Source organism: Danio aesculapii, chromosome 14, assembly GCF_903798145.1.
Source record: "Danio aesculapii chromosome 14, fDanAes4.1, whole genome shotgun sequence".
Lineage (NCBI taxonomy): Eukaryota > Metazoa > Chordata > Actinopteri > Cypriniformes > Danionidae > Danio > Danio aesculapii.
Genome location: NC_079448.1, coordinates 50252923 through 50279113, shown reverse-complemented (window position 1 = coordinate 50279113; position 26191 = coordinate 50252923). Strand labels below are relative to the sequence as shown.

General features: G+C 34.6%; 1 protein-coding gene across 1 annotated transcript in view; it reads left to right on the top strand.

Annotated features, from left to right (window-relative positions):
* rxfp1 (relaxin family peptide receptor 1) overlaps positions 1-26191 on the top strand; it is a 155469-nt gene that overhangs the window by 67312 nt on the left and 61966 nt on the right. Inside the window, exons 3-4 of the mRNA XM_056472208.1 lie at positions 9266-9349; positions 25685-25790. Coding sequence (XP_056328183.1) covers positions 9266-9349; positions 25685-25790 — 190 coding nt within the window. The remainder of the gene's footprint in view (positions 1-9265; positions 9350-25684; positions 25791-26191) is intronic.

The window sequence follows — 26191 nt, the reverse complement described above, 5'->3', positions numbered from 1 at the left end:
GGTTGTGCTTATTCTCTTAACTAGTTATGGGTGTGTTCTGAGTATAAAGAACAATCCAATCAGAGTTTCATCTCCCATTCCCTAAAAAGTCAGATGCGTCACGCCATAGCACATTTGCTGTTTACATGGTGGACTTAGTAAGTGGAAAAACTGAACGCTTCACTAGCGAGAAAACCGTTAAACAGACCATCTGCAACGCGAGGATAAAAAACGAGACTCTCTTTCTCTTTACTTTTACTCGTTACTTTACTCATTTACGTTCATGGAGAAAGGAAACTGTGTTCTACGCACTCCATTGAAGACATCCACTAGCGTATATATTTTTGTTTAGGTGCAAAGATTTGTTTCAAAACTATTTCTAAAGTCAGTTCTAATTTGTTTTCAAATAAATAAATGAACGATAATAACGAAGTGTGGTCAACTTAACAGTGTGAGTTATATCCAAACACACGTCCTATTCTTATGCCCCATATGATGATGCATACATCTCCAAAACCCAACAGATGGACACATCTAAACTTGTTTTTATTAAAACAAATATAAATATGTATATAATAATACTTCTAATAATAATAACATTTTACAAATGAAAATTGTCATGAATAAACTGAAAAAGCCCCCCGAGATGATGAGGCACGGAGGCAGTGGATTTTATATTTATGTAGAAAATAATAATTTTTGTAACATTTTAATCCTTTAATGGTTTTCATGTGTAAAGATGTTTGTGTATTGCTGTACATCCTGTGTGTATTAAGCAATGTGTAAGCTCTTGGACCTGCATAGGTGCATAACTAATGCACTCATTGTTGGACTTTAGACCGGCTTCTAGTTGGTCAGTGGCGTAGTCTATTTCAGTACCTCAAAATAGCAACGTGCCAACAGTGACTACGTTTACATGGACATCAGTAATTGAATTATTTGCTTTAAGACAATAGTTAAACTAAGGTGTTTACATGAGTTGCTATTTGAATGTTCCTTTCATGATCCCGTTTTACATGTTATAGCACATAGATTATCGTCACAGCGCTATCCACATGTCCTCTGGAGTTTTATATAATTTCGGGTGTTTCATTTTTAATTTGCCGACTTTAACTGCAGTTTGGCACTTTCACTTCCATTTACAAACATTTTATGCTCGCCCTCCGTGACAAACGAGATATCGGATGAGTATGAACTGCTGGAAGTGTTGTTTTAATGAAAGTTTATACCGCATGCTGAATGGAAAAAAAGCCTCCGCATTTCACGATGCAGGTGCCTGTGGTCTGCACTGACTGGGTAGATGCAAAGAGTGTCAAACAGCCCTGTGTGTGCGTGCTTGTGTGTGTACGCTGCATGGCGGTAATAATTCGATAAAGGTGTTTACATGTCTGTACTGCACTTCAATAATGTGACTAAAATCGGCATTCTCCAAATGTCTTAATTTGATTTCTCTTTAGTTCGATTATGACCTTAATCTGATTAAATTAATAAAAAATCGCTGTTTACATGGTTAACTCTTAATCAGAGTATTGTCTTAATCGCATTAAAATCGAATTATTGGTGTCCATGTAAACGTAGTCATTGTGCCTTAACACACCTCCTTTTCAGACCAGCACACCCATGAGTCCACAAAGTGCTGCAGATGGATTTTCTATTTAAACAATGTGGTGCTAAATGTGAAAATTAGAGTTGCGCTGGTCTAAAAAACAGCAACAAAACACGCCATACACGTCTTCCGCCTTATTGCGCCATGTGTGTGAGGGCCATAAGTCTGCAATGTTACTGATTGAATCCCAAAGTAGTGATAAGGTCTTAAAGTGTATGGAAAGAGTCTTTAAATGTATTTAATTTCATTCTCTTATTCCTGTTTATACACTCTATGAAATTAATGTACGCGAGCTGTCACTGGGGTGGTACCTTTTCAAAAGGTACAAATATGTACCTAAAAAGTCCACATTACAACCTCGCATTAGTACTTAAAAAGTACAAGTGTTCCTCTTAAATTTCTTAGGAACTAATACAGGGGTGGACAAACTCGTTCCTGGAGGGCCGGTGTCCTGCAAAGTTTAGCTCCAACACTAATTAAACACACCTGAAGATGCTTATCAATGTCTTCAAGAACACTAAAAACCAATAGGCAGTCGTGTTTGATTAGAGTTGGAGCTAAACTGTGCAGGACACTGGCCCTCCAGGAACGAGTTTGCCCACCCCTGAACTAATATATACTTTTGAGGTACCAATATGGACCCTTTAAGTACAAATGTGTACCTTTTAAAACGGTTTCTTTATATCCTTTCGGAATCAATGAGAACAATAATTAATTGCGGGTATTGAGATTCCAGTCAACAGTGATTCTGCTAAATCATTCGTCCATGTCATATGACCTAGTTTTTTTTCCTGGCGAATATCCTGGAATATTTCGGTGGCTAATATTGCGTGAAGTGCAGCAGTTTATTTCTGTAGGCTATCAGGTGCTTCGCTTGCTTATGAATGCTTGACAGGTCTCATTTTTCCCCCATTACAGTTTATGAAAGTCATCAGGCCTGCCATTTTGGCATTTCAGTTTAGAATGAGACATTGCGCTGTTATGCAATCAAACAAATAATAAAAAAAACATTGATGCAATATTAAGAATGCATGATCTTTTACAGAAAAAAAAATGTAGGAATCGTCTGCCTGATGTTGCTCACCTCCTCTGAAAAGTTTATTTACAGCAAAGACTGTTTGAGGTCTTTGTGGCACAGCTTAGTTGTTTAATTAACATTTGCATTTCACCCGTGCATAATCAATTACCTGTATGACACGAAAGGAACACCATGGAAAATTGATGGATAATGAGCTGTGCGAGTCAAGTGTTGGTGTTTCGGCATCACAGAAGTCATTCCCTTTATCCTCAAACACTATAAGATTAAATATGTTTATCATTAATCACACCAGAAGGCTTTTTTTCTTGGTCTGTTTTCATGCATTTGAACCTTTCATAATTTAGCTGAAGTTCTTATTTAGACCGAACAGAAAGAGACCCACTGAGTTAGATTTACTCAACTATCATTTGTTAGACTAATTGCAGTTTTATTTACATAAAATAATATTTATGATTATTACATTCTCAGAAACAAAGGTATGAGAGCTGTCACTTTGCAAAAGGTACAGTTTTGTGCTTAAAGTGTCTGCATTAGTACCTCAAGGTTATGTACACTCACTGGCCACTTTATTAGGTACGCTTTACTAGTACTGGCTTGGACCCACTTGTGCCTTCAGTACTACCTTAATCCTTCATGGCATCGATTCAAGAAGGTACTGGAAATATTCCTCAGAGATTTTGCTCCATAATAACATGATAGTATCACGCAGTTGCTGCAGATTTGTCGGCTGCTCATCCATGATGTGAATCTCCCGTTCCATCACATCCCAAAGGTGCCCTATTGGATTGAGTTCTGGGCACTGTGGAGGCCATTTGAGTACAGTGAACTCCTTGTCATGTTCAAGAAACCAGTCTAAGATGATTCGTGCTTCATGACATGGCGCGTTATCCTGCTGGAAGTAGCCATCAGAAAATGGGTACACTGTGGTCATAGGGATGGAGATGGTCAGCAACAATACTCAGGTAGGCTGTGGTGTTGACACGATGCTCCATTGGTATTAATGGGCCCAAAGTGTGCCAAGACAATATCCCCCACACCATTACACCACCACCACCAGCCTGAACTGTTGAAACAAAGCAAGATGGATCCATGCTTTCCTGTTGTTGAAACCTACCATCCGAATGTTGCAGCAGAAATGGAGACTCATTAGACCAGCCAATGTTTTTCAATCTTCCTTTTGTCAAATTTTGGTGAGTCTGTGCGAATTGTAGTCTCAGTTTCTTGTTCTTAGCTGACAGGAGTGGCACCCGGTGTGGTCTTCTGCTGCTGTAACCCATCTGCCTCAAGGTTGGACGTGTTGTGTGTTCAGAGATGCTCTTCTGCAGACCTCGATTGTAATGAGTGGTTATTTGAGTTACTGTTGCCTTTATATCAACTGGAACCAATCTGGCCATTCTCCTCTGGTATCAACAAGGCATTTGCGCCCACAGAACTGCCGTTCACTGGATATTTCCTCTTTTTCAGACCATTCTCTGTAAACCCTAGAGATGGTTGGGCGTGAAAATCCCAGTAGATCAGCAGTTTCTAAAATACTCAGACCAGCCGTCTGGCACCAACTACCATGCCACATTCAAAGTCACTTAAATCACCTTTCTTTCCCGTTCTGATGCTCTGTTTGAACTGCAGCAGATCGTCTTGACCATGTCTACATGCCTAAATGCATTGAGTTGCTGCCGTGTGATTGGCTGATTAGAAATTTACGCTAACAAGCAGTTGAACAGATGTACCTAATAAAGTGGCCAGTGGGTCTATAAGTACCTTAAGTACATAGAGTATAACTTTTTACATTTAGTCATTTAGCAGATGCTGTATCCAAAGTGACTTACAATTGAGGCTTTCAGCAATTTAACAAGAGCCAATATACAACTGCTATTTATACAAAGGAACTGTAAGTGCTCAGAAAATTAAGTGATACAGTATGAAAGGAGGGATAGATAGATAGATAGATAGATAGATAGATAGATAGATAGATAGATAGATAGATAGATAGATAGATAGATAGATAGATAGATAGATAGATAGATAGATAGATAGATAGATAGATAGATAGATAGATAGATAGATAGAGTCTGTTTCTACAGAGAGATATTGAGTGATTTGTAAGAAAGCATCTGATGTAAATCTCATATGAAGAATGAAGTCACATTCCTTCAAAATCAGACTTCAAAATCTTGATAGTTTTGTGGGTTTTGTGTATCAAATCTGATCTTTATTTTGTATTTTCTATTAGATTCAAGTTACGTGATTGGATGGGCCATTTTACAGCTTGATTTTATTTCTCTGTTTTCTTTGCTGTGATTTGGATCATTGTCTTGCTGAAATGTCCACCCTGGTTTCATCATCTGCTAATGTAGATGTTGGACTGAAGCAGCTGATATTCATTTACACTGATAAGGAAGGGCAAGGGGTTGCTGTAGAGCTACTGAAAGATTTCAGCTGCTGTCTGGGCTTTCACTGCCGAACTACATCTCCCTTTCTTCATGAGTTCTCTTCCCTATGTCATTTAATTTTTTTATGTATAAATTCATGTGTAAACCAATTAATATTGTTTTCTTTGCATATATGGATGCCTTTGGTTGTTACCAACCTCTGAAATATTGCAATTAAAAGTTTTTTCAGCCCAAATCAGCCCGTTTTTACACATTCGGAGTTTAAATTCTGAAATCCTCCATAAAAAAAAAAAGCTTCCATAACGTCTCCTTGGCAAATACAGTATATAAAATAGTCTATTCATAAGACATTTAAAAGAAGTAGCATAAATACATAATGAAGATTGGGTAAAAAGTCTCCAATGTGTTGACCTTAAACTCTTTTAATTAAAGTGCTTATAATTGGAAGCACCCATGAAGCACTACCTGACAAAAGTCTTGTCGTCGATCCCAGTTGTAAGAGCAACAAATAATAACTTGACTTCTAGTTGATCATTTGGGAAGTAGCAGAAGGTGGGTTTTTCTGATGAATCATCTATTGAACTGCATCCCAATCATCACAAATAGAAGACCTACTGGAACCCGCATGGACCCAAGATTCTCAGAGAAATCAGTCAAGTTTGGTGACGGAAAAATCATGGTTTGGGGTTACATTCAGTATAAGGGCGTGCAAGAGATCTGCAGAGTGGATGGCAACATCAACAGCCTGAGGTTTCAAGATATTTGTGCTGCCCATTACATTACAAACCACAGGAGAGGGCAAATTCTTCAGCAGGATAGCGCTCCTCATACATTAGCCTCCACATTAAAGTTCCTGAAAGAAAAGGTCAAGAAGCTCCAGGATTGGCCAGCCCAATCCCCAGACATGAACTATTTGAGCATGTCTGGGGTAAGATGGAGGAGGCATTGAAAGTGATTCCAAAGAATCCTAAAGAACTCTGGGAGTCCACTGCACCATGACTTTATATTCTAAACTGGACATTATTTTTGTTACATGACAAGACTTTTGTCTAAGCAAAGTAAAAAAAAATGCAAAATCAAGGCATGATCATATTATATTTTGGTAAAATGAGCGTAATCTAGAGGCTTTTGCCTTTCATATAAGACCCATTTTGCATTTTTATTATTATTTTTTTAATGCTATTGCTGACCTTTTTTTCTAGCCATCACTGATCATATTTAATGAGATGCAGAAGGACAGTGTGTCATCCTGGGCTTTTGGCAGCTCTGGTTATCAGGTCAGTTTCTCCCCGTGTTAAAGCAGTTGGACTGTGAGGTCGACGGATTATCATAAAGTCTGAAAATCTGCTTTCCGTTGAGCAGCTGGTCAGGTTTGACATTAAGAAGCCAGCTTGAGTCTCCTTTGACACTATTACATGCTGTAGTAGAGACCGGGTCTAAAATAACATTATTCCACACCTGCCAGTGAGCGCTGACGTCAGACATTTACTGACCTGAAATGATTTCATTATTTTATAAAAAAACAAACAAACAATCAAACCTATTTGAGTAAATGTTATCTCATGTAAGAATGTTATTTGAAGAATGTAAGACTGGTATTTATTTAAAACACTATTTTTATTCATTATTTCAAAATATATTAATAATAATTAATATATTATTATTATTATTATTATTAATCTATTTTTTTATCTATTTAGCTATTTATTTATTTATTTATTTATTTAAAACACAATTATATTCATTATTTCAAAATAAGTTAAACCAATTTTAAATATTTTTGTAATAATAATAATAATAATAATAATAATAATAATTTTTCTATTTATTTTTATGTAGCTATATTTATTTAGCTATTTATTTGAATCACAATAATATTCATTATTTCAAAATATATTATAATTACATTAAATATTTTTAATAAAAATATTTTTTCATTTTTCTATTTGTTTATTTAGCTATTTGTTTAATCAAAACAATTATATTTATTATTTTAAAATATTTTATACTAATTTAAAAAATTTTATAATAATGTATCTGTCTATTTATTCATCTATTTAGCTATTTATTTTGTTATTTATTTAAAACACAATTATATTCATTATTTCAAATTATGTTATAATCACATTAAATATTTTTAATAATAATTATTATTATTTATTTATTTATTTATTTATTTTAAACACCATTATATTTGTTATTTCAAAATATATTACCAATTTTAAATATTTTAATGATGATAATAATAATAATAGTAATAATAATGTATTTGTCTATTTATTTATCTATGTATTTATTTATTTATTTGAAGCACAATTATATTCATTGTTTCAAGAATTTATAATCACATTAAATATTTTTAATAATAATAATAATTTATCTTTCGATTTATGTATTTAGTTATTTATTTGTTTAGCTATTTTTTTTATGTGTTTATTAAAACACAATTATATTCTTTAGTTTAAATATCTTTTAGTAATTTTAAATAGTTTTATAATAATAGAATGGGGTGATGCAGTAGGTTGTGCTGTCGTCTTACAGCAAGAAGGTTGCTGGTTCGAGCCTCGGCTGGGTCAGTTGGCGTTTCTGTGTGGAGTTTGCATGTTCTCCCTGTGTTCGCGTGGGTTTCCTACGGGTGCTCCGGTTTCCCCCACAGTCTAAAGATATGCGCTAAAGTTGAATTGGGAAGGCTAAAATTGTCCGCAGTGTATGAGTGTGAGTGAGTGTGTATGGATGTTTCCCAGAGATGGGTTGCGGCTGGAAGGGCATCCGCTGCATAAAACATGTGCTGGATAAGTTGGCGGTTATTTCCGCTGTGGCGACCCCGGATTAATCAAGGGACTAAGCCAACAAGTGAATGAATGAATGAATGAATAATGGAATGACAAAACTGGACAAGTTTTTACAGTGTTCTTATACTGAATAGAAAGTTTAAAACAACAAAATTCAATTAAATATTTTTGTAACAATAAAATTTTACTGTTTTTACAGGGGAAATGCTTATTATTGTTAGTAGTAGTATTTAATTAATCAAATTAATCATTATTTAATAATATCAATAAATATATGAATCATTGGGCTCAGTGCCAGTGGGTAGCACAATCGCCTCAAAGCAAGATATCCAGCATCCCAATAGCCAGCAATGGGATGGCTGCTTGTTTACTTAAATGCTGTTCAATAAATAGGTACTTTGTATTGTATTATATTGTATTGTACTGTAATGTAGGCAGCACGGTGGCTCAGTGGTTAGCACTGTCGCCTCACAGCAAGCAGGTTGCTGGTTCGAGTCTTGGCTGGGTCAGTTGCCATTTCTGTGTGGAGTTTGCATGTTCTCCCTGCGTTTGCGTGGGTTTTCTCCGGTTGCTCCGCTTTCCCTCACAGTCCAAACACATGCACTGTAGGTGAATTGAATAAACTAAATTGGCCATAGTGTGTGTGTGTGAGAATGTAAGAGTGTTTGGGTGTTGGGTTGCAGCTGGAAGGGCATCCGCTGCGTTAAACAAATGCTTGATAAGTTGGCGGTTCATTCCACTGTTGTGACCCCAGATTAATAAAAGGATTACAAGAATTTCTGACAAGAAAACAAATGAATGAACAATTATTATAGAGCTTTAATTTTGATGGAAAATTGCAAGGAAAGGATTTTTACTGGATTCATTTTAATGTTTTTGTAACAATGTTCGCGTCTTTTCTGTGATTTTTTTTTTTTTTGTTTAGTTAAATGAATCCCTCCTGCAAAGTCTTAATCTCAAAAAATCTATTAAACCAATATTTTGGACAGTAGTGTGCATTTGCATCTGAATACGCTCAAACATGATGATCCTGACAGTGATTGATGATGAAGGAAAGAGGAAGGTCGTCGTTCATTTATTTGTGATGTTAAGCGTCAAAAGAAGGAAAGCCACCAAACTCACACCTATTTGCACTGCAGCGTTTCTTCATTTCCTCCGCCATGTCTACATTCAGCAAACAGTATCAACATGATTGACAGAGGTTTGCTGAGTAGGTTAACCTGTTTCTTAAAAAAGAACAGTCGAATGTGTTGTTCTGGATCCCCTGTGAGAGACACATTTGTTCAACTGAAGACCCTGCAGAATCATTCTTATCCTGCTGAGTTTTCCCTTGTGGATTTTGCTCCGTTATGAATGTGTGAATCACAGCTGTGCCACAGAAATGGTTTTGTTAACAGTTATGAACAGTGTGTGTCTGATGGAGTAATCCTTTACTTTTCTTCTTGTTTTTCTTTTGTAGGAGACAATAATGGCTGGCCACATCTCTTTGATAACTATTTTGGCATCCCCAGTAATAACCTTGGAAACAAGTCAAACGCCTGCTGTGAGTATGATCTCAATTCTAGATTATCTAAAGTTCAAGCTCCAGGAGATTTGGATTCTTGTGGAGATATTTTTTGGCACATTTTATTAGATACATAATGTATGCATGTACTGTCAAATCCGTTTGCTACAAGATTTTAAGCCATATTTATGCATACACCATGGTCGCTCATTCTCTTGTTCAAAGGATTGTGGAAATAAATGTCTGATTCAACTTGATTTTTTTGGCCAGACTTTATTTTAAGGTTTAATTCTTGCTATTAATAAACTATTAACTACCAATGTTTTCTGTTTCTAACAATTATTAAGGAAGTAGTTGAGTTTAGGTATTGAATAGAGATGTAGAATAAGATCATGGTTTATGATCATGTGCTTTCAGATGAGACGTTAAATCGAGGTCCTGACTCTCTGTGGTCATTCAAAATTCCATGGCACTGCTCATAAAGAGTAGGGGTTTAATCCCAGTGTCCTGGCCAAATTCCCTCCATCTGCCCTTATGATCATGGCCTCCAAATCATCCCCATCCACCTATAGCTGGTGTGTGGTGAGCTCACTGGCGCCGTAGTCCTGTGGCTGCTGTCGCGTCATCCAAGTGGATGCTGCACACCGGTGGTGGTGTGGAGAGACCCCCCCTCATGATTGTGAAGCGCTTTGGGGGGTGGGCCATACACGATAAATGCGCTATACAAATACACATTACTTTATGAGTACTAATAAATGGCCGATACATTTATAATAGGCAGGTATACAGTATAAATCTCTAGTTAAAAGTGAGAATTTGTACTTTATGTACAGTGTAAGAATATCTGTTAATTAACAGTTTGTGTATTGTAAAAAGTTTTAAAAAGTAACTATTTTTCCCCAAACTTTAAGGTTAAAAGCTCTATTTTAAGGATCTAGGTGCAAAGTCTAAAGCGCATGGAGCCAAAGCATTAAGGGTGTATCCGAATCCACTTTTGCTATTTGAAGGACTGAAAAATAAGCTCTGCGATGCGGCACACGGTCTAACGGTTGTGCTTATTCTTATATTGAATTATGGGTGTGTTTTGAGCATAAAGTGCATTAAACCAGGGTCTCATCTCCCATTCTCAAGAGTCAGTTGCGTCACGCCTTTACAAGACGGACTTTCTAAGTAAGAAAAACTGAATCCTTTACTAGCGAGAAAACCATTAAACAGACCATCTGCAGCCTGAGGATAAAGAACGAGCCTCCTACATTCAGCCTATTTACTTTCTCTTTACTTTACTTTTACTATTTACTTTACTCCTTTACTTTCATGTATAAGGAAACAGTGTTGTACGCACTCCACTGAAGACATCCATTAGCCTACATATTTAATTTAGTTTAAGCTCAAAGATTTGTTTCAAAACTATTTCTAAATTCAGTTATAATTTCCAGCAAAGTAATAAATGAACAATAATAATGAAGTGTGGTCAAAAAACATCCTGTTCTTATGCCCCATATGGTGATGCAGACGTCTCCAAAACCCAACAGATGGACATATCTAAACTTGTTTTTATTAAAACAAATATAAATATGCATATAATAAATAACACTGCTAATAATAATAACTTTATACAAATGCAAATTGTCATGACTGAACTGAAAAAAAGGCTTCAATTCTTTTTCATATGTAAAGATATTTGCGTATTGCTGTACGTCCTTTGTGTATTAAACAATTTGTCTGCGTTTAAGGCTCTTAACTAACACGCTCTGCGCTGGACTTTAGACTTGCTTTCAGTTGGTCAATGGCGCAGTGTATTTTAGTTCATCAAAATGGCAACGTGCAAACAATGTGCCTTAACACACCTCCTTAATAGACAGGAACACCCGTGAGTCCACGATGCAGCGCAAATGGATAAACAACATGGCGCAAAACGGAAAAATTTGGGTTGCGCTGGTCTCAATTCTATTTAACTGATTGAATTTTAATTATGGTTATCTCCTTCATCTCTTTTTTTGTCTAAGCTGCCATTTCATACTTCTCAATTTCTTTTTCCCAGCCCCAGAAAAAGCAGCCAAACTTTGAAACCCATCAAAAGTGGGACGTCTTTGTTTGATATTGGCCCCTGATTTTTTGCTTTGTAATTCTCTCATCATTTAAAGGGATATTCACCCAAAACTGAATGTTCTGTCATCATTTACCCAACCTTTACTTGCTCCAATCCTTTTAACTTTTACAGTTAAAGTGGTAGTTCACACAAAAATGATAAATTACTCATTATTTATTGTACCTCAAGTGTTTCCAAACTGTTGTGACTTAATTTATTTTGTTGAACACAAAAGAAGATATTTTGAAGAATGTACCCATTGACTTCCATTGTATTTGGCTTCAGCATTCTTTAAAATATCTTCTTTTGTGTAAATCATAATAAATAAAAGCATATTGTTACGACCCCCTTGTTTGAGTCGCAACACAAAAGAGCTCAAACAACAAAATGATCTATATGCAACTTATTTATTATACATAGAACTAACAGAACAACAAATCAAGCAAACTAACAAATGTCTAAGGATTAGGAATGCTCAAAATAACTGATTAACCGTTAACTGAAAGGGTGCGTTTGTAACTGATTAATGGTATCATTTAAATGGTTAAAAATTATTATTTTCTATATTTTTAAAGTTTGGCTGCACAGCGAACGCGCTTTATTGCACCGGGTGTATGATAGGGCCCTAAAAGTTGTTGGAAGAAAGATCAAGGCCTTATAATGAAATTAAAAAACATACATAAATGGGGGAAGGTAAAAAATAAAAACACAAATTGCTAAATACGTAAAGATGCTAATTTACTAGTATTTTCTACAGTTTAAATATTACTGATTATTTGTTTCTGAGGTCAAATCAGCATATTATAATTAATTCTGAAGGACTTTTTAATAGAGTATATGCTGGAGTATGCTAAAGGACTTTTAATTTGTCATTAACCTGGGTCAAGCGCTTCCGGTGAACTGTATGTCATTGCAAAATTGGCTCGTTTAAGGTCTTTTCTTTAAAAATCAGTGATCTCCACTGGCTGAGTGATATCTGATATAAAGTGGATGTCAGATTGTACAAGAAGCACTGCGTTAAACTCACATTTTTCCCAGCCATGTCTTTAAAATATGAACATTAATTTTACCCTAGTAAATTCAATGAAGCTTCTGCGCTGGTTCTGAGGGGTGTGTGCGCGTGTAAACTGCTTTTTGTCTCGTTTTACACTTGAGCAACTAAATGAATGCCAAATTCTATTTAACTGATTGAATTTTAATTACAACATCTATGCTGTAAAAGGAACCGTATAAAATTGAAAAAAGTCACATTAACTGTTTACCGGAAGTTTACATACTGTCACCTGACGGATAAAGGACAAATCAAGGCAAAGGCAGATTCTGCTTGACTAGTGTATTCAGCATTGAACTCCACTGTGTTATAAATGTGGTTGTTTATGTTTTTATTACAGTAAGTTATCATTTAAAACGTTATTAGTTAATTTGCTTTAATGTGTTCTCTTTACTTTTAAATCTTATCAAATAAATCCGAACATCTTTAATATAAGATATTTAGCTATATTTTCTTTCGACCCACAGCTCTCAATGATTGTTTAAGGCCCTTTATACAAAAAAGTTTAGGCACCCCTGGATTAAACAATCTCATCAGCCTCCAACTTTAAATGTGGTAGTGTATATCTTAGTTTTCACCTAAAAATTGCTTTATTAGTATTCATAAGCTGTCGTTGGTTTGTTGCAGAAGGGCATTAATAGTCCTGAATTTGCATGAACTTTGTTAGGCTCTGTGTAATATCATTGTGCCTGCTACAGCCATGGTACAGCAGCAAAGTTCTTTGATTATTACGCCAGAATGAGAGTCGTAGCTATATTGGCCTAGAAAATAGCTCATTCATTTTATTACACAATATAATTACAGAAGAAAGGGACAGCACGGTGGAGCAGTGGGTAGCACAATCGCCTCACTGCAAGAAGGTCACTAGATCAAGCCTTGGCTGGGTCAGTTTGCATTTCTGTGTAGAGTTTACATGTTCTTCTCATGTTTGTGTGGGTTTCCTCTGGGTGCTCCGGTTTCCCTCACAAGTCCAAAAACATGTGGTGTAGGTGAATTGGGTAAGCTAAATTATCCATAGTGTATGTGTGTAGATGAGTGTGTATGGATGTTTCCCAGTGATAAAACATATGCTGGATAAGTTGGCGGTTCATTCCGCTGTGGCGCCCCTAGATTAATAAAGGGACTAAGCTGAAAATGAATGAATGAATTACAGAAGAGTCAAGCTTTAAATAGAAAATTAATTTTAAAAAATTAGTCATTTTTGAGGGAGATGCTAATGGTCTAATCTGTTTCAATGATTTATGCTAAGCTAAGCTAAAAAAGTGATCTTGCCAGACCTGGAGATCGAGGGAATGGATTAAAAAATGGAAAAACTCAACGCTTTAACTGTAGTTGAGCTGTGAAATGAGCCTAAATTGGGGTGTTCCTTTAATGTGTTTCAAGTGTAAATAGACTCTTGCTCGTGTTAAAAAAAGATAACATCATAAAAATTGTTTCTTGAATTATTTATTAAAGGCAGTTTGATCGTTTCAAAGTTTTATTACTCGGAGACTGGCAGGAAATGAAAGCAGATGAGGACGAGCGCTTATCACTCTTCGACAGCTCATATCTGGAGGCTTATGTGCTTTACCGTTGAAGCTGATAGGCAGTATTGATCACAGATTCATGCTCAGATGGAGTCTGGGAAATGTGTGATATTATAGTGTTGCTGTAAAGCTCAAATAAACAAGCATAACAAATAAACAAAGATTTTTTTATTTTTTTGCATTTACTTGTGCTCGAAATATTGGACTATTTTTGCAGTGACTGAACAAGCAGATCTCAAAGTGATTTAATGGCTGTACAGTAGATCTAATTTGGTGCAGTTTGTTGCATTGATGAGTATGAACATGTTCAACCACACTGAAAATAAAATGATTAATTGTATTTACACTTTTGCAAACAATGTATATGGACTGACTAAAAAGGTCTGTAAGGGTGGGTTTAATAGTGAGTTAATTAACATTTTTGCATGAACACTTTAAGATAAATTTTTTGTTGATCCAATCACAAGTGAACGACAATACAGTATATGCAGGTGTAAATGAGGTCTGAACTGTGTTGAGCCTGAAGACTTCATTCGACAGGATGGTTTTCATAGTGTCAAAGCTCATGTGGTGGAATGCATCGAATGCACAGCAACAAAAGACCGACATCTCTTTGTCTGCTGACCTAATTCTTAAACATTTGTCAGATCAGAAAAACGCCATATTTCAACAGCCCCATATAACTTATGTATTCATAAAGAAATCGAAATTGGGCAAACTTGGAGCAGAAATACAGATCAAAAACACCAAATGCATTTTGTTTTGAATGCTTCTTTGAGGGCCACTGAACAGTGGATGTTTTCTATAGATGTAAATGTACATTAGCTAATGATTTCAGAATTATAAAGTAATAACATGAAACAATTAAAAAGTATTAGGATTATGTTTGACCTTTTACTCTCAATTTTGACTATATTAATAAATCTATTTAAAAAGTAAGTTGACAGTTAATACGTTTTAGTACCTTTCACATTTAATTCAATGCTATTTGACATCTTTTTTTGAAAATTGTTTTATTTGTTTAGCATACTATACACTCAGAAATAAAGGTACAAAATCTGTCACTCGGGTGTTATCTTTTCAAAAGGTACACTTTTGTACCACACTGGTGGACATTAGTACTTTTAGGCTACAATTTTGTACCTTTAAGGTTGACTTTTGTACCTTTAAGTTACTGTGAGGTACACATTTGTACTGTTTAGGTATCGAGTACATGTTAAGAATAAAAATGTACCTTTTGAAATGATTTTACAGAGCTGTTATCATTAGTAACCTCTGAATTTGACTATTTTACCATTGCTGGGGATTTTAATATTCACATTGATAATCCAGAAATCAATGCTGTAAAAGAACTGATGACTGTTTTGAACACTTTTGATCTGACTCAGCATGTTCAAGGACCCACACACAATCGTGGACACACTCTTGATCTACTTATAACTAAGGGTTTACACATTTCATCAACTGTTGTTAAGGATGTTGCACTATCTGATCATTTCTGTATTTTCTTTGATATATTGATCACTCCAGCTATTAAAGACAGATCTGTCTCTGTCAGAAAGAGATGCATAAATGAGAACACTAATGAGCAGTTTATGAAGGCCATATCGCTAGCACCAAGTATATCTGCAGACTCTGTTGATTCTCTTCTTGATTTGTTTAACTCTAAAGTTAAGAATGTCATAGATGACATTGCTCCTGTTAAAGCCAAGAAGATAACTAGCAGCCAAAGGGGTTCCTGGACTAGGTCCCCAAGAATTCAAATGACGAAAAGACAGTGCAGAAAAGCTGAGCGTATGTGGAGAAAGACGAAACTAGTAATCCATTATAATATCTATAAAGACAGTCTTCGTGCTTTTAATATGGAACTAAAAACTGCTAGGCAGACTTTCTTTTCAAGCCTTATAAACAGCAACGTAAACAATGCTCGTAAACTCTTTGCAACGATAGAGAAACTCACAACCCCCCCCAGTCGGATTCCCAGTGAGCTACTCTCTGAAAGCAAATGTAATGAGTTTGCTCATTTCTTTACTGACAAGATCAATAATATCAGAAAGGCAATCAGCTCATCCAATCAGCCAAATTGTGTCGACGTCAGACTAGCTCAACCACAACTTAAGAAATCAGACATTATGTCCGATTTCATGGCAATTAATGGCAAAATCTTAGAAGAGATCGTGCAAGTTATGAAAACATCAACCTGCAGTCTCGACACGCTCCCCACATCATTCTTTAAAACGGTGTTTACCTGCTTAGAAATGGATCTTCTAAAAGTGGTAAATGCTTCACTTCTCTCAGGGATTTTTCCTAACTCACTTAAAACTGCAGTTGTTAAACCCCTCTTGAAGAAGAGCAACCTAGATAACACCATATTGAGCAATTACAGGCCCATCTCAAATCTCCCTTTCATTGGCAAAATCATTGAAAAAGTTGTTTTTAACCAGGTTAACAAGTTCTTAAACTTCAAGGGGTGTTTGGACAATTTTCAATCTGGTTTCAGACCACATCACAGTACAGAGAGCGCCCTTATAAAGATAATCAATGACATCCGCCTAAATACAGATTCAGGCAAACTAACAGTGCTGGTACTGCTCGATCTCAGTGCCGCATTTGACACTGTCGATCACAGCATACTTTTGGATAGGCTGGAAAACTGGGTTGGGCTGTCTGGGACGGTCCTCAAATGGTTCAGATCTTACCTTGAAGGGAGAGGATACTATGTCAGTATAGGTGACCATAGGTCAGGGTGGACACCCATGACATGTGGAGTCCCACAAGGCTCGATTCTGGCACCACTCCTGTTCAACCTTTATATGCTCCCTCTGAGCCAAATAATGAGAAAGAACCAAATCTCCTACCACAGCTATGCTGATGACACTCAGATCTACCTAGCCTTACTGCCTAATGACTACAGCCCCATTGACACCCTCTGCCAATGTATTGATGAAATTAACAATTGGATGTGCCAAAACTTTCTTCAGTTAAACAAAGAGAAAACTGAAGTCATTGCGTTTGGGAACAGAGATGAGGTTCTCAAGGTGAATGCGTACCTTGGCTCTAAGGGTCAAACAACAAAAAATAAGGTCAAGAATCTTGGTGTGACTCTGGAGTCAGATCTGAGTTTCAATAGTCATGTCAAAGCAGTTAGTAAATCAGCATACTATCATCTCAAAAACATTGCAAGAATTAGATGCTTTGTTTCCAGTGAAGACTTAGAGAAACTTGTTCATGCTTTTATCAGCAGCAGGGTGGATTACTGTAATGGCCTCCTCACTGGCCTTCCCAAAAAGACAGTCAGACAGTTGCAGCTCATCCAGAACGCTGCGGCCAGAATTCTGACCAGAACCAGGAAATCAGAGCACATCACACCTGTCCTCAGGTCTTTACACTGGCTCCCAGTCACATTTAGAATAGATTTTAAAGTATTATTACTGGTCTATAAATCACTAAATGGCCTAGGACCTCAATACATTATAGATATGCTCACTGAATACAAACCTAACAGATCACTCAGATCTTTAGGATCAAATAGATTAGAAATCCCAAGAATTCAGTCAAAGCAGGGTGAATCGGCTTTCAGCTACTACGCCCCTCGCTGCTGGAATCAGCTTCCAGAAATGATCAGATGTGCTCCAACATTAGGCACATTCAAATCAAGACTGAAAACACATCTGTTTAGCTGTGCCTTTACTGAATGAGCACTGTGCTACGTCCGACAGATCGAACTACTATGTTTTTCTCTTCTTTTTAACTCTTTTATAACACATTTTATCAGCTTTTATTTTATTTTATTTTTATTCTGTTTGTTTTTATTTCTCTTATAATTGTTTCTTTTATTCCTGTTTATGTAAAGCACTTTGAATTGCCACTGTGTATGAAATGTGCTATATAAATAAACTTGCCTTGCCTTGCCTTGCCTTGCCTTGAAAAGGTACAGCCCCAGTGACAGATTGTGCACCTTTATTTTTTGAGTATATGGACATTTTAATTTTTGTTTCACAAATTAAATGATTTGTTTTTCAACTCATTATGTGACATATTAAAAAGTGTAATGATTGTGTTTGACATTTTATTTCAAAGATTTGACATTTTAACTTAACTTTTTAAAAAAGAAGTGTTGGTAAAAAAAAAAGGGTCACTTTATTTTAATCGTTTGTTTGATGAATTTAAGTTCGATTGCATCTACATGCCAGCTAATTCTCAGTAGATTATAAGTAGACTGTTAGGTTGGGGTTAGGGTGAGTGTAAGTTGACATGTACTTGCAAAGTTTCTTAGACCATCAAATTAGTGTTACGAAAAATTCAAAATTTCTAGCAATTTTGTGAAAATATTTTAGTTTATCAGGGATATGGTAATTTTACTTTTTGTTTTACAAATTAACTTGTTTGTATCCAAATTAACGATTATGTTTGACATAATATCTCAACTATTTTGAAAAAGTTGACAGAATTAGTACATTTTAGTCCCGTTAACAGTTAATTCAATGCAATTTGACATCAGTTTTGTGAAAATGTTTCATTTTAGCATATTATGGACTATTTTGTATCACAAATTGTTTTCTCAATTTTTACTATTTTATCAAATCTCTTTTTTTAAAAGTTGACAAAGTTAATACATTTTTGTGTATTTCACATTTAAGTCAATGCTATTTGACATTTATTGTTTGCTTGAAATTTTGTGAAAAATGTTTCATAATTTTTTACCATACTATATGGACTAAATATCATTTGTTTCACAAATAACTTTTTATGTGACATATTAAAAAAACTATTGTGTTCGTTCTTTTATCTCAGTTTTCACATTTTATCTCAGGTATTCAAAAAATGTTATACATTTAGGTAATACAAATATTATTAATATTAACATTAGCTTAATACATTTTAGTGCCCTTCACATTTATTTATTCACATAATTTGACATATTTTATTTAGTTTGTGAGCAATTTTGTGAAAATTGCCTCTTTTTTTAAGTGTACTATATAGAGATTTTATTTTGTTTCGCTATTAACATAGTATGTGACATATTAAAAATATAACGATCTTGTTTGACATTTTATCTCACAATTTTGACATTTGATCTCAGCTGTTCAAAAAAGTTCTCATTTAATTCAGTGCTATTTGACATCTTTATTTTTGCTTGTTAGCAATTTTGTGTTAAATTGTTTCATTATTTTTTTACATACTATATGGTCACTTTACTTTTTGTTTCACAAATTAACTCATTATGTGACATGTTTTGCCACAGTGTGTGTAAATGAGATTTCATAAACGTACGCTTCACTGCTCAGAAATAATTTCCGATCGCTAACATTCTCCTTCAGTAAGCTTAGCTCATTTACATGGCAAAACAGCTTAAGCAGTTTCAATTATCGCTGCTGTGATGCAAACATACCCTACATGCACCCCAGCACATGGACTATTGTTAATTAATGAACTACAAGCAGAACCGAACGACCTGCGCTAAAACGGCTCCAATAACCAATTAAAATGCAGCCCAGTTGGCAGGGGTGACTCTGCCGTATATTCGTCCCCTCATTACCAGCACATTTAGCTCTGGAAATACAAGTTGATTGGTCTGAAGACAGTGTGAGCTTTATTTTTGCACCATCTCTTCAAATTAGTCACCGTGGGCTTTTTCTGGTGGATGTCAGAATTTAGTCTCATTTCTTCGCTCTTTGTTCGCTCTTTGCGCTTTCACTTCCTCCTCTAATGCTTAATACAGATAAGACTCTGTTGGAACAATGTATTGAGCCACAGATGGCCTGTCGAGGCATTTACATTATCTGGATACACGCTCTATCTGGCAGACCATATTCAACTGCACCATCAGATTATGCATGCTCACTTTCAGGCTTTACTTGCAAAGACTTTTTTATGCTAAATCTGCTTTTTGTTTGATATGATTAGAAATGTAAAGGTCAAATGTGGGATTTACGTGGCAGTAAATTAAAATAACATATTCTACTGCCGAAAAAGTTTGTGTTTCTGAGACTAAGGGATCTATTTTAACGATCCAGGTGCAAAGTCTAAAGTGCATGGCGCAAAAGCATTAAGGGCATGTCCGAATCAACTTTTGCTATTTTATGGATGTAAAAATATGGTTTGCGCCATGACGCATGGTCTAACAGGGTTGAGCTTATTCTCTTAATGAGTTATGGGTGTGTTTTCAGCATAATGTGGATTAAACCAATCAGAGTCTCCCTATCCCCTTAAGAGTCAGGTGCGTCACGCCATTGAGCATTTGCTATTTACATGACGGACTTTGTAAGTGGAAAGACTGAACGCTTCACTAGCAAGAACACAGTTAAACAGACCATCTGCAGTGCGAGGATAAAGAATGAGCCTCCTCCATTCGGTCTCTTTACTTTCTCTTTACTTTTACTCTTTACACCTTTACATTCATGGATAGGGAAACGGTGTTGTACGCACTCCACTGAAGACATCCATTAGCCTGCCCTACATAATTTATTTAGTTTGTTAAGCTCAAAGATTTGTTTTAAAACTATTTCTAAATTCAGTTCTAATTTTTAGCAAACGCGTAAAAAGTTATCCAAACACACGTCCTATTCTTATGTCCCATATGGTGATGCAGACGTCTCCAAAACCTGACAGATGGACAAATCTAAACTTGTTTTTATATAAACAAATAAAAATATGCATATAATAAATAATACTGCTAATAATAGTAACATTATATTATACAACATTATACAACTGAAAAAAGCCTCCCGTGGTTTTTTATATCTATGTAGTAAATTATTTTTGTAACATTTTAATCTTTTATTTTTTCATATTTAAAGATATTTGTGTATTGATGTACATCCTGTGTGTATTAAGTGTTTGAACCTGCATAGGTGCATAACTAATGCATAGTTCCCACACGGAATCTGCACGCGCAGAAATCCGCAGATTTCCACAGATTTTTAGCCCATCATTGAGTCTATTTATTTTCTTGTGTAAATCTATATTTATTCCGTTTTTTAATTAATTTCAGTAATAATATTGACTAATATGAAAGTGCTCATTTGATTTATTTACAATACAGTTTGTAAAGTAGCATTTTCTGTCTTTTAGTTCATATATTGTATGAGAGACTTGTTTGTTTACCAAATAAGTGGACCTAGATAGATTTCCATTGTACACATTAAATAAAAGTTAAAAAGCTATTCTTTTTTAATTCATATATTAAGTTTTTAGTTACAATACTCACAAAATAATTTTGCATAAAATCCACAGTTTTTTGCCAAATTCTCTGCAGAAATAGTAAAAAATGTCAGCAGATTCTGTCTGGCCCCACTAATGCACTCTGCACTGGACTTTAGAGCAGCTTTTAGTTGGTCAATGGCGCGGTCTATTTAAGTTCCTCAAAATAGCTACGCAACAACAATATGCCTTAACACACCTCCTTTATAGACCAGCACACCCATGAGTCCACTAAGTGGTGCAAATGGATTTGCTATTTAAACAATGTGCCACAAAACGTGAAAATTACTGATGCATTGGTCTGAAAATAGCAACAAATCATGCCAAACAGGTCTTGTGCCGTATTGCGCCGGTGTAAAATAGGGCCCTATATCATACACCACGCGCAACTCTGTGCAATTCAGCATCAAAAAGATTTTTTTTTTTGCTACTTTCAACCAACTGCAGATTTTTTACATTTTGTGCCATGCTTTCTAAATAGCAAATGCATTTGTGCCCATTTGTGCGCTCATGAAAAGGAGGTGTGTTAAGGCACATTGTTGTCATGTTGCTATTTTGAGGTAATTGAATTAGACAGCGCCATTGACAAGCTAAAAGCTGCTCTAAAGTCAATGGCGCAGGGGTTTTATTATTAGAGATAATTAATATGTTATGTGCCTTTGTGGGTCTAAAACGCACATACACATTGCTTATTACACACACAGGGATGTACAGCAATGCACAAATATCTTTAAATATGAAGATACAGGTTCACTGACTGTATTTTCCCATCCTTTAAATAGCGAAAGTGGGATTTGGACCACCTTTAGCGCTTTTGCACCGTCCGCTTTAGAGTTTGTGCTTAGATCGTTAAAATAGAGCCCAGTATCTTTATAAGTCATGCATTTTTTGATGATAGACTTTATACACTGTTTACACTTGATGTTTATAATATGAAGAGTTCAGATGGAAATTTTCTCCTAAAATTATTTTTCTCAGGCTACGAGGTATAAGTTTAATATTAGTTTAAATTAATATTTTAATATTAATTAATTTTTATGTTATTTTTAATATTAATATGTTATTATGTTGTAATATATAGTATATAGTATATGCTATTAATATTAATAGTATATGTTATAATATGTTATGTTATTTTTAAAATTAATATGTTATTTTCATTGCCCTTAATGTGAACTTAGTGAACATAAATATAAGAGTTTCTGAAAAAGGCTCATTTTAGAAGAAAATTTCAGATGGCACTTAGAGGTTTTTGCATCTGAACTCTTCATATATTTTTTTTTATCTTGAATGGCTGGCTCTTTAAACACAAAACAATGAGAAAACGGCACTTCTGAAAGTTAGTTCTCAATTCATCAATTCTGTAATTTCTACAGCGCTTTGCAGAGAAAACAGCCAATGAAAGAATCTGATCATGTAGTGATATTTCTGATCGAAGGGCAGAGCCTCAGAGCAAGGGAGTGAAAACATCTGGAAAGTTAGCTTAGTTCAGACTCCTAAAACGAACTCCAAACGATCTTCGCTTTCATCTGATTTATAATAAATTTGACTCTCAAACAAGGTTCCCTGTGAGGTTGGGAACGTGGGTTACGGACATAACCAGGACGCTCTCTATCAGGAGTGCTTTTTCCAAACAATGACATAACTCGCGGCTGAACTATCATAGTACGATGCATTGTTTGGGAAAAGAATGATGTAGTGACGAGTGTTTCCAAAAACCCATCGTTTTTCTGCCGCAGATCCATCGTTTTGAACCACGTTAGTTATAACATAAAACGTTGATATTGACGCTCTAAAAATGGTGGAGTAACAACTACTTTAGAGAAAACCCCTATGATTTTTTTGTGCAAATTATGTGGTTTTACACGCACACGCATTTTGAATAAATTAGTTTTTAATAAAATAAATAAATTAGTAAATAAATATTAGTTTTGGTAAAAACATACACATTTTATATATTAAGTGAAATATATGTAAATGGCACATATAGGGCCTATGCTTCCTTTACAAATATCATTGAGAATATTCAATATTCTTATCTAAAACATCAAAAATGACTAAGCTAACGCGTATTCTAATCTCATATATAAATCAGATAAATCGTTAATGGTTGTAATATTTATTAAGAAATTCTAGGATATTGTTTATTTATTTATTTATTTTTTATTATAAGTCACTTTTACAATCTCACACATTCAAACCACTGCAAAAAATTCTAACCAACAGTTAGCTCATCTCATATACAGTACAGATACAGTTCTTAATAAATAACCTACTAGAAATTAAAAGCATTAATGTATGCTATATATTTTTGCTTTCACAAGCTTTAATGACGTATCGTAAATGCTGCTTTTAAATAATAGGTCACCTATATCTTTCGTCATGAGCCTTCATTCAAAATGACATCAATGTTTTCAAAGTGCACTGCGAAGGGAGCACAATTGTCAATATGAAGGTCGCTAGAACTGAACTGTAAAAAATACTTTGAAAGCAAATTACACCTAAGAGAAATGACCTTAATGTTTTTTTTATAATTATAAGTTTAAATGTTGGAACGCTCTAAATGAATTAGGCATAGGGGGGATAACTTGGGATACAACACAGCCAGGAACAATGCTTCTAGCTACAGCTGTAGAGGTGTAGTTGCAAATGTACAGGTTGTTGCAAATGTTTGTTGGAACGATTGATTGGAAAATTTGGATGGAACGCAAATCAACTAACCATGTTTGTAATGACGGAACTTGCGACCTTAATTGGCTAACGATGGTTTTCAGAAACGTACCACAGGTCAGAAACTTCATCGAATGTCTTTTTAATAAAAAAAATTAATAACTTCTAAAAAACACAAGTAAATTAGCAAAATCATTACAGAGAGTTGCCAATCAAATTGTCATGCATTTTTACATGTGCATCAAAGATATATATATATATATATATATATATATATATATATATATATATATATATATATATATATATATATATATATATATATATATATATTTTTTTTTTTTTTTAATTTATTTTTTTTTCAGGTGGTTGCCAGGGGCGTTGCTAGACATAAAGCTCTACTGGGGCACGTACCTCCTTCCCCCCTCAAAATAATAATTAAAAAAAAAAATATATATATATATATATAATATATATATATAATATATATATAATATATATATATATATATATATATATATATATATATAATATATATATATTTATATAATATATTTATTATATTTTTATAAATAATATATATATATATTTATATAATATATAATATATTTATTATATTTATTATAAATAAAATGTAACTGGAAAACAATGTTAAGACAACTGGAGTGATGCTAAGATCATTTAAGAAATTACTTTTGCATAAATATTAATTTCATTTGGATCAAATTCTATAGACAATTCAATAAAATACAAAAAAAAAAAAGATGTGTTATAGAATTATCTGTTGTAGACTTGACACATGGCAGATAATTAGGTTTATTAAGTCTTACCTCCCTGACTCGTCATCACTCCTTTTTGCTTTTTGCTACTCTTAATAAATACACTTGCATATGAAGTAAATCATATCTCAATGCATTTACTGGGGCACTGGAGATTTTCACTGGGGCACGTGCCCCAGTGAATTGGGTCTAGCGACGCCCCTGGTGGTTGCTAATTAAATTCATTTTTATTTACTTTAACTTAAAACTAATATATTCAAAAATAAGCTTAAATGTTAAGAAAATGACAAACACTGCAAAAACTAATTAAAAGAAAATGGTCAATGCAAAAAAAAAATTAGAAATAGAAATTAGAAATAGAAAAACAAAATAGAAATTATGTCAAATCACAAGCATAACTAAAACTATTAATAAAACTGCAATAGTCACTCATTTATTTATTTATTTATTAATTAATTCATTCATTCATTTGTTTATTTTTCTTTTTTTAATTTTAGATGAAAACGTCAAACGTATGGCATATATATTTATTTTGAATTGTGAATAGGAAAAGGTCATCTATGTCCCCTGTTGTGCAAATTTTTGCTACTTTCCAATTTCTTCCTACAAAATTTCTTTTACCATCAAATTATTAATAAAAAATGACGAGTTTTCTTAAACACTCAAAAAGGATCAAGCAAGTTTTCTTAAACACTCCTCCTAGCTGTCAGATCAAACCACGCCCCAGTTCCACCTTAATGCATGAACCTTTTATCCTAATAAACCAACCTTAAATGCTACTTAAAAAGGAAATATTTCAACATTAAATTATACACTTGACCTTTTAAAGAGTATGTGAGCTCACATTAGTCTAATTGGGAATCTTTAGTAGAACTTATCCTCAACACTAACTGACTGAGACCAGTTTGCAGAAATAATTCAGTGCCTATTAGTTGAGCTTGACTGTTCACATATTAAGTATTCTCACTTAAATGGCAGATCAAACATACATTAGAACACTAAGTGGTCTACAAAATGACCAAATGTGTGTGTAAAATGTTTATTTGTGTCTCACAGTGCTCGGGACCGTCCCGGCTGAGTGCCAGTGCAGAGATCTGGAGCTGGACTGTGACGGTGCACACTTTAAAGACGTCCCAGTGGTATCCATTAACGTCACCATGATGTGAGTTTCTTGCTGCAGATTGTACGTTTCTGAGACTCTGTCTGGATGTGCATGAAATGCGGCTGCACACAAACAAGCTGGTTTGATTTTTATAAACGCTGAACACTAAAACTAAACCTAAAATGGGACTAAAATGCTGCCAAATAATTCATGAATTTTATAGCTCTGATCACACCGTTAAGTTTCTGCAGTAACTATCACATTTAAAGGGAGTATTCACTGAAAATGAGTTCAATTTCAAGTCAAGTTGAGATTTATTGCTATTCTGCTACTTGTGTGGACATAAAGAGAATGAAATGTCATGTCTCGTTGGACTACAGTGCTACATAAATGAACACAATCATAAATATGAACTCAACACAGGACATAAGAGCAATTTTTAAACCTATACACAACTGGAG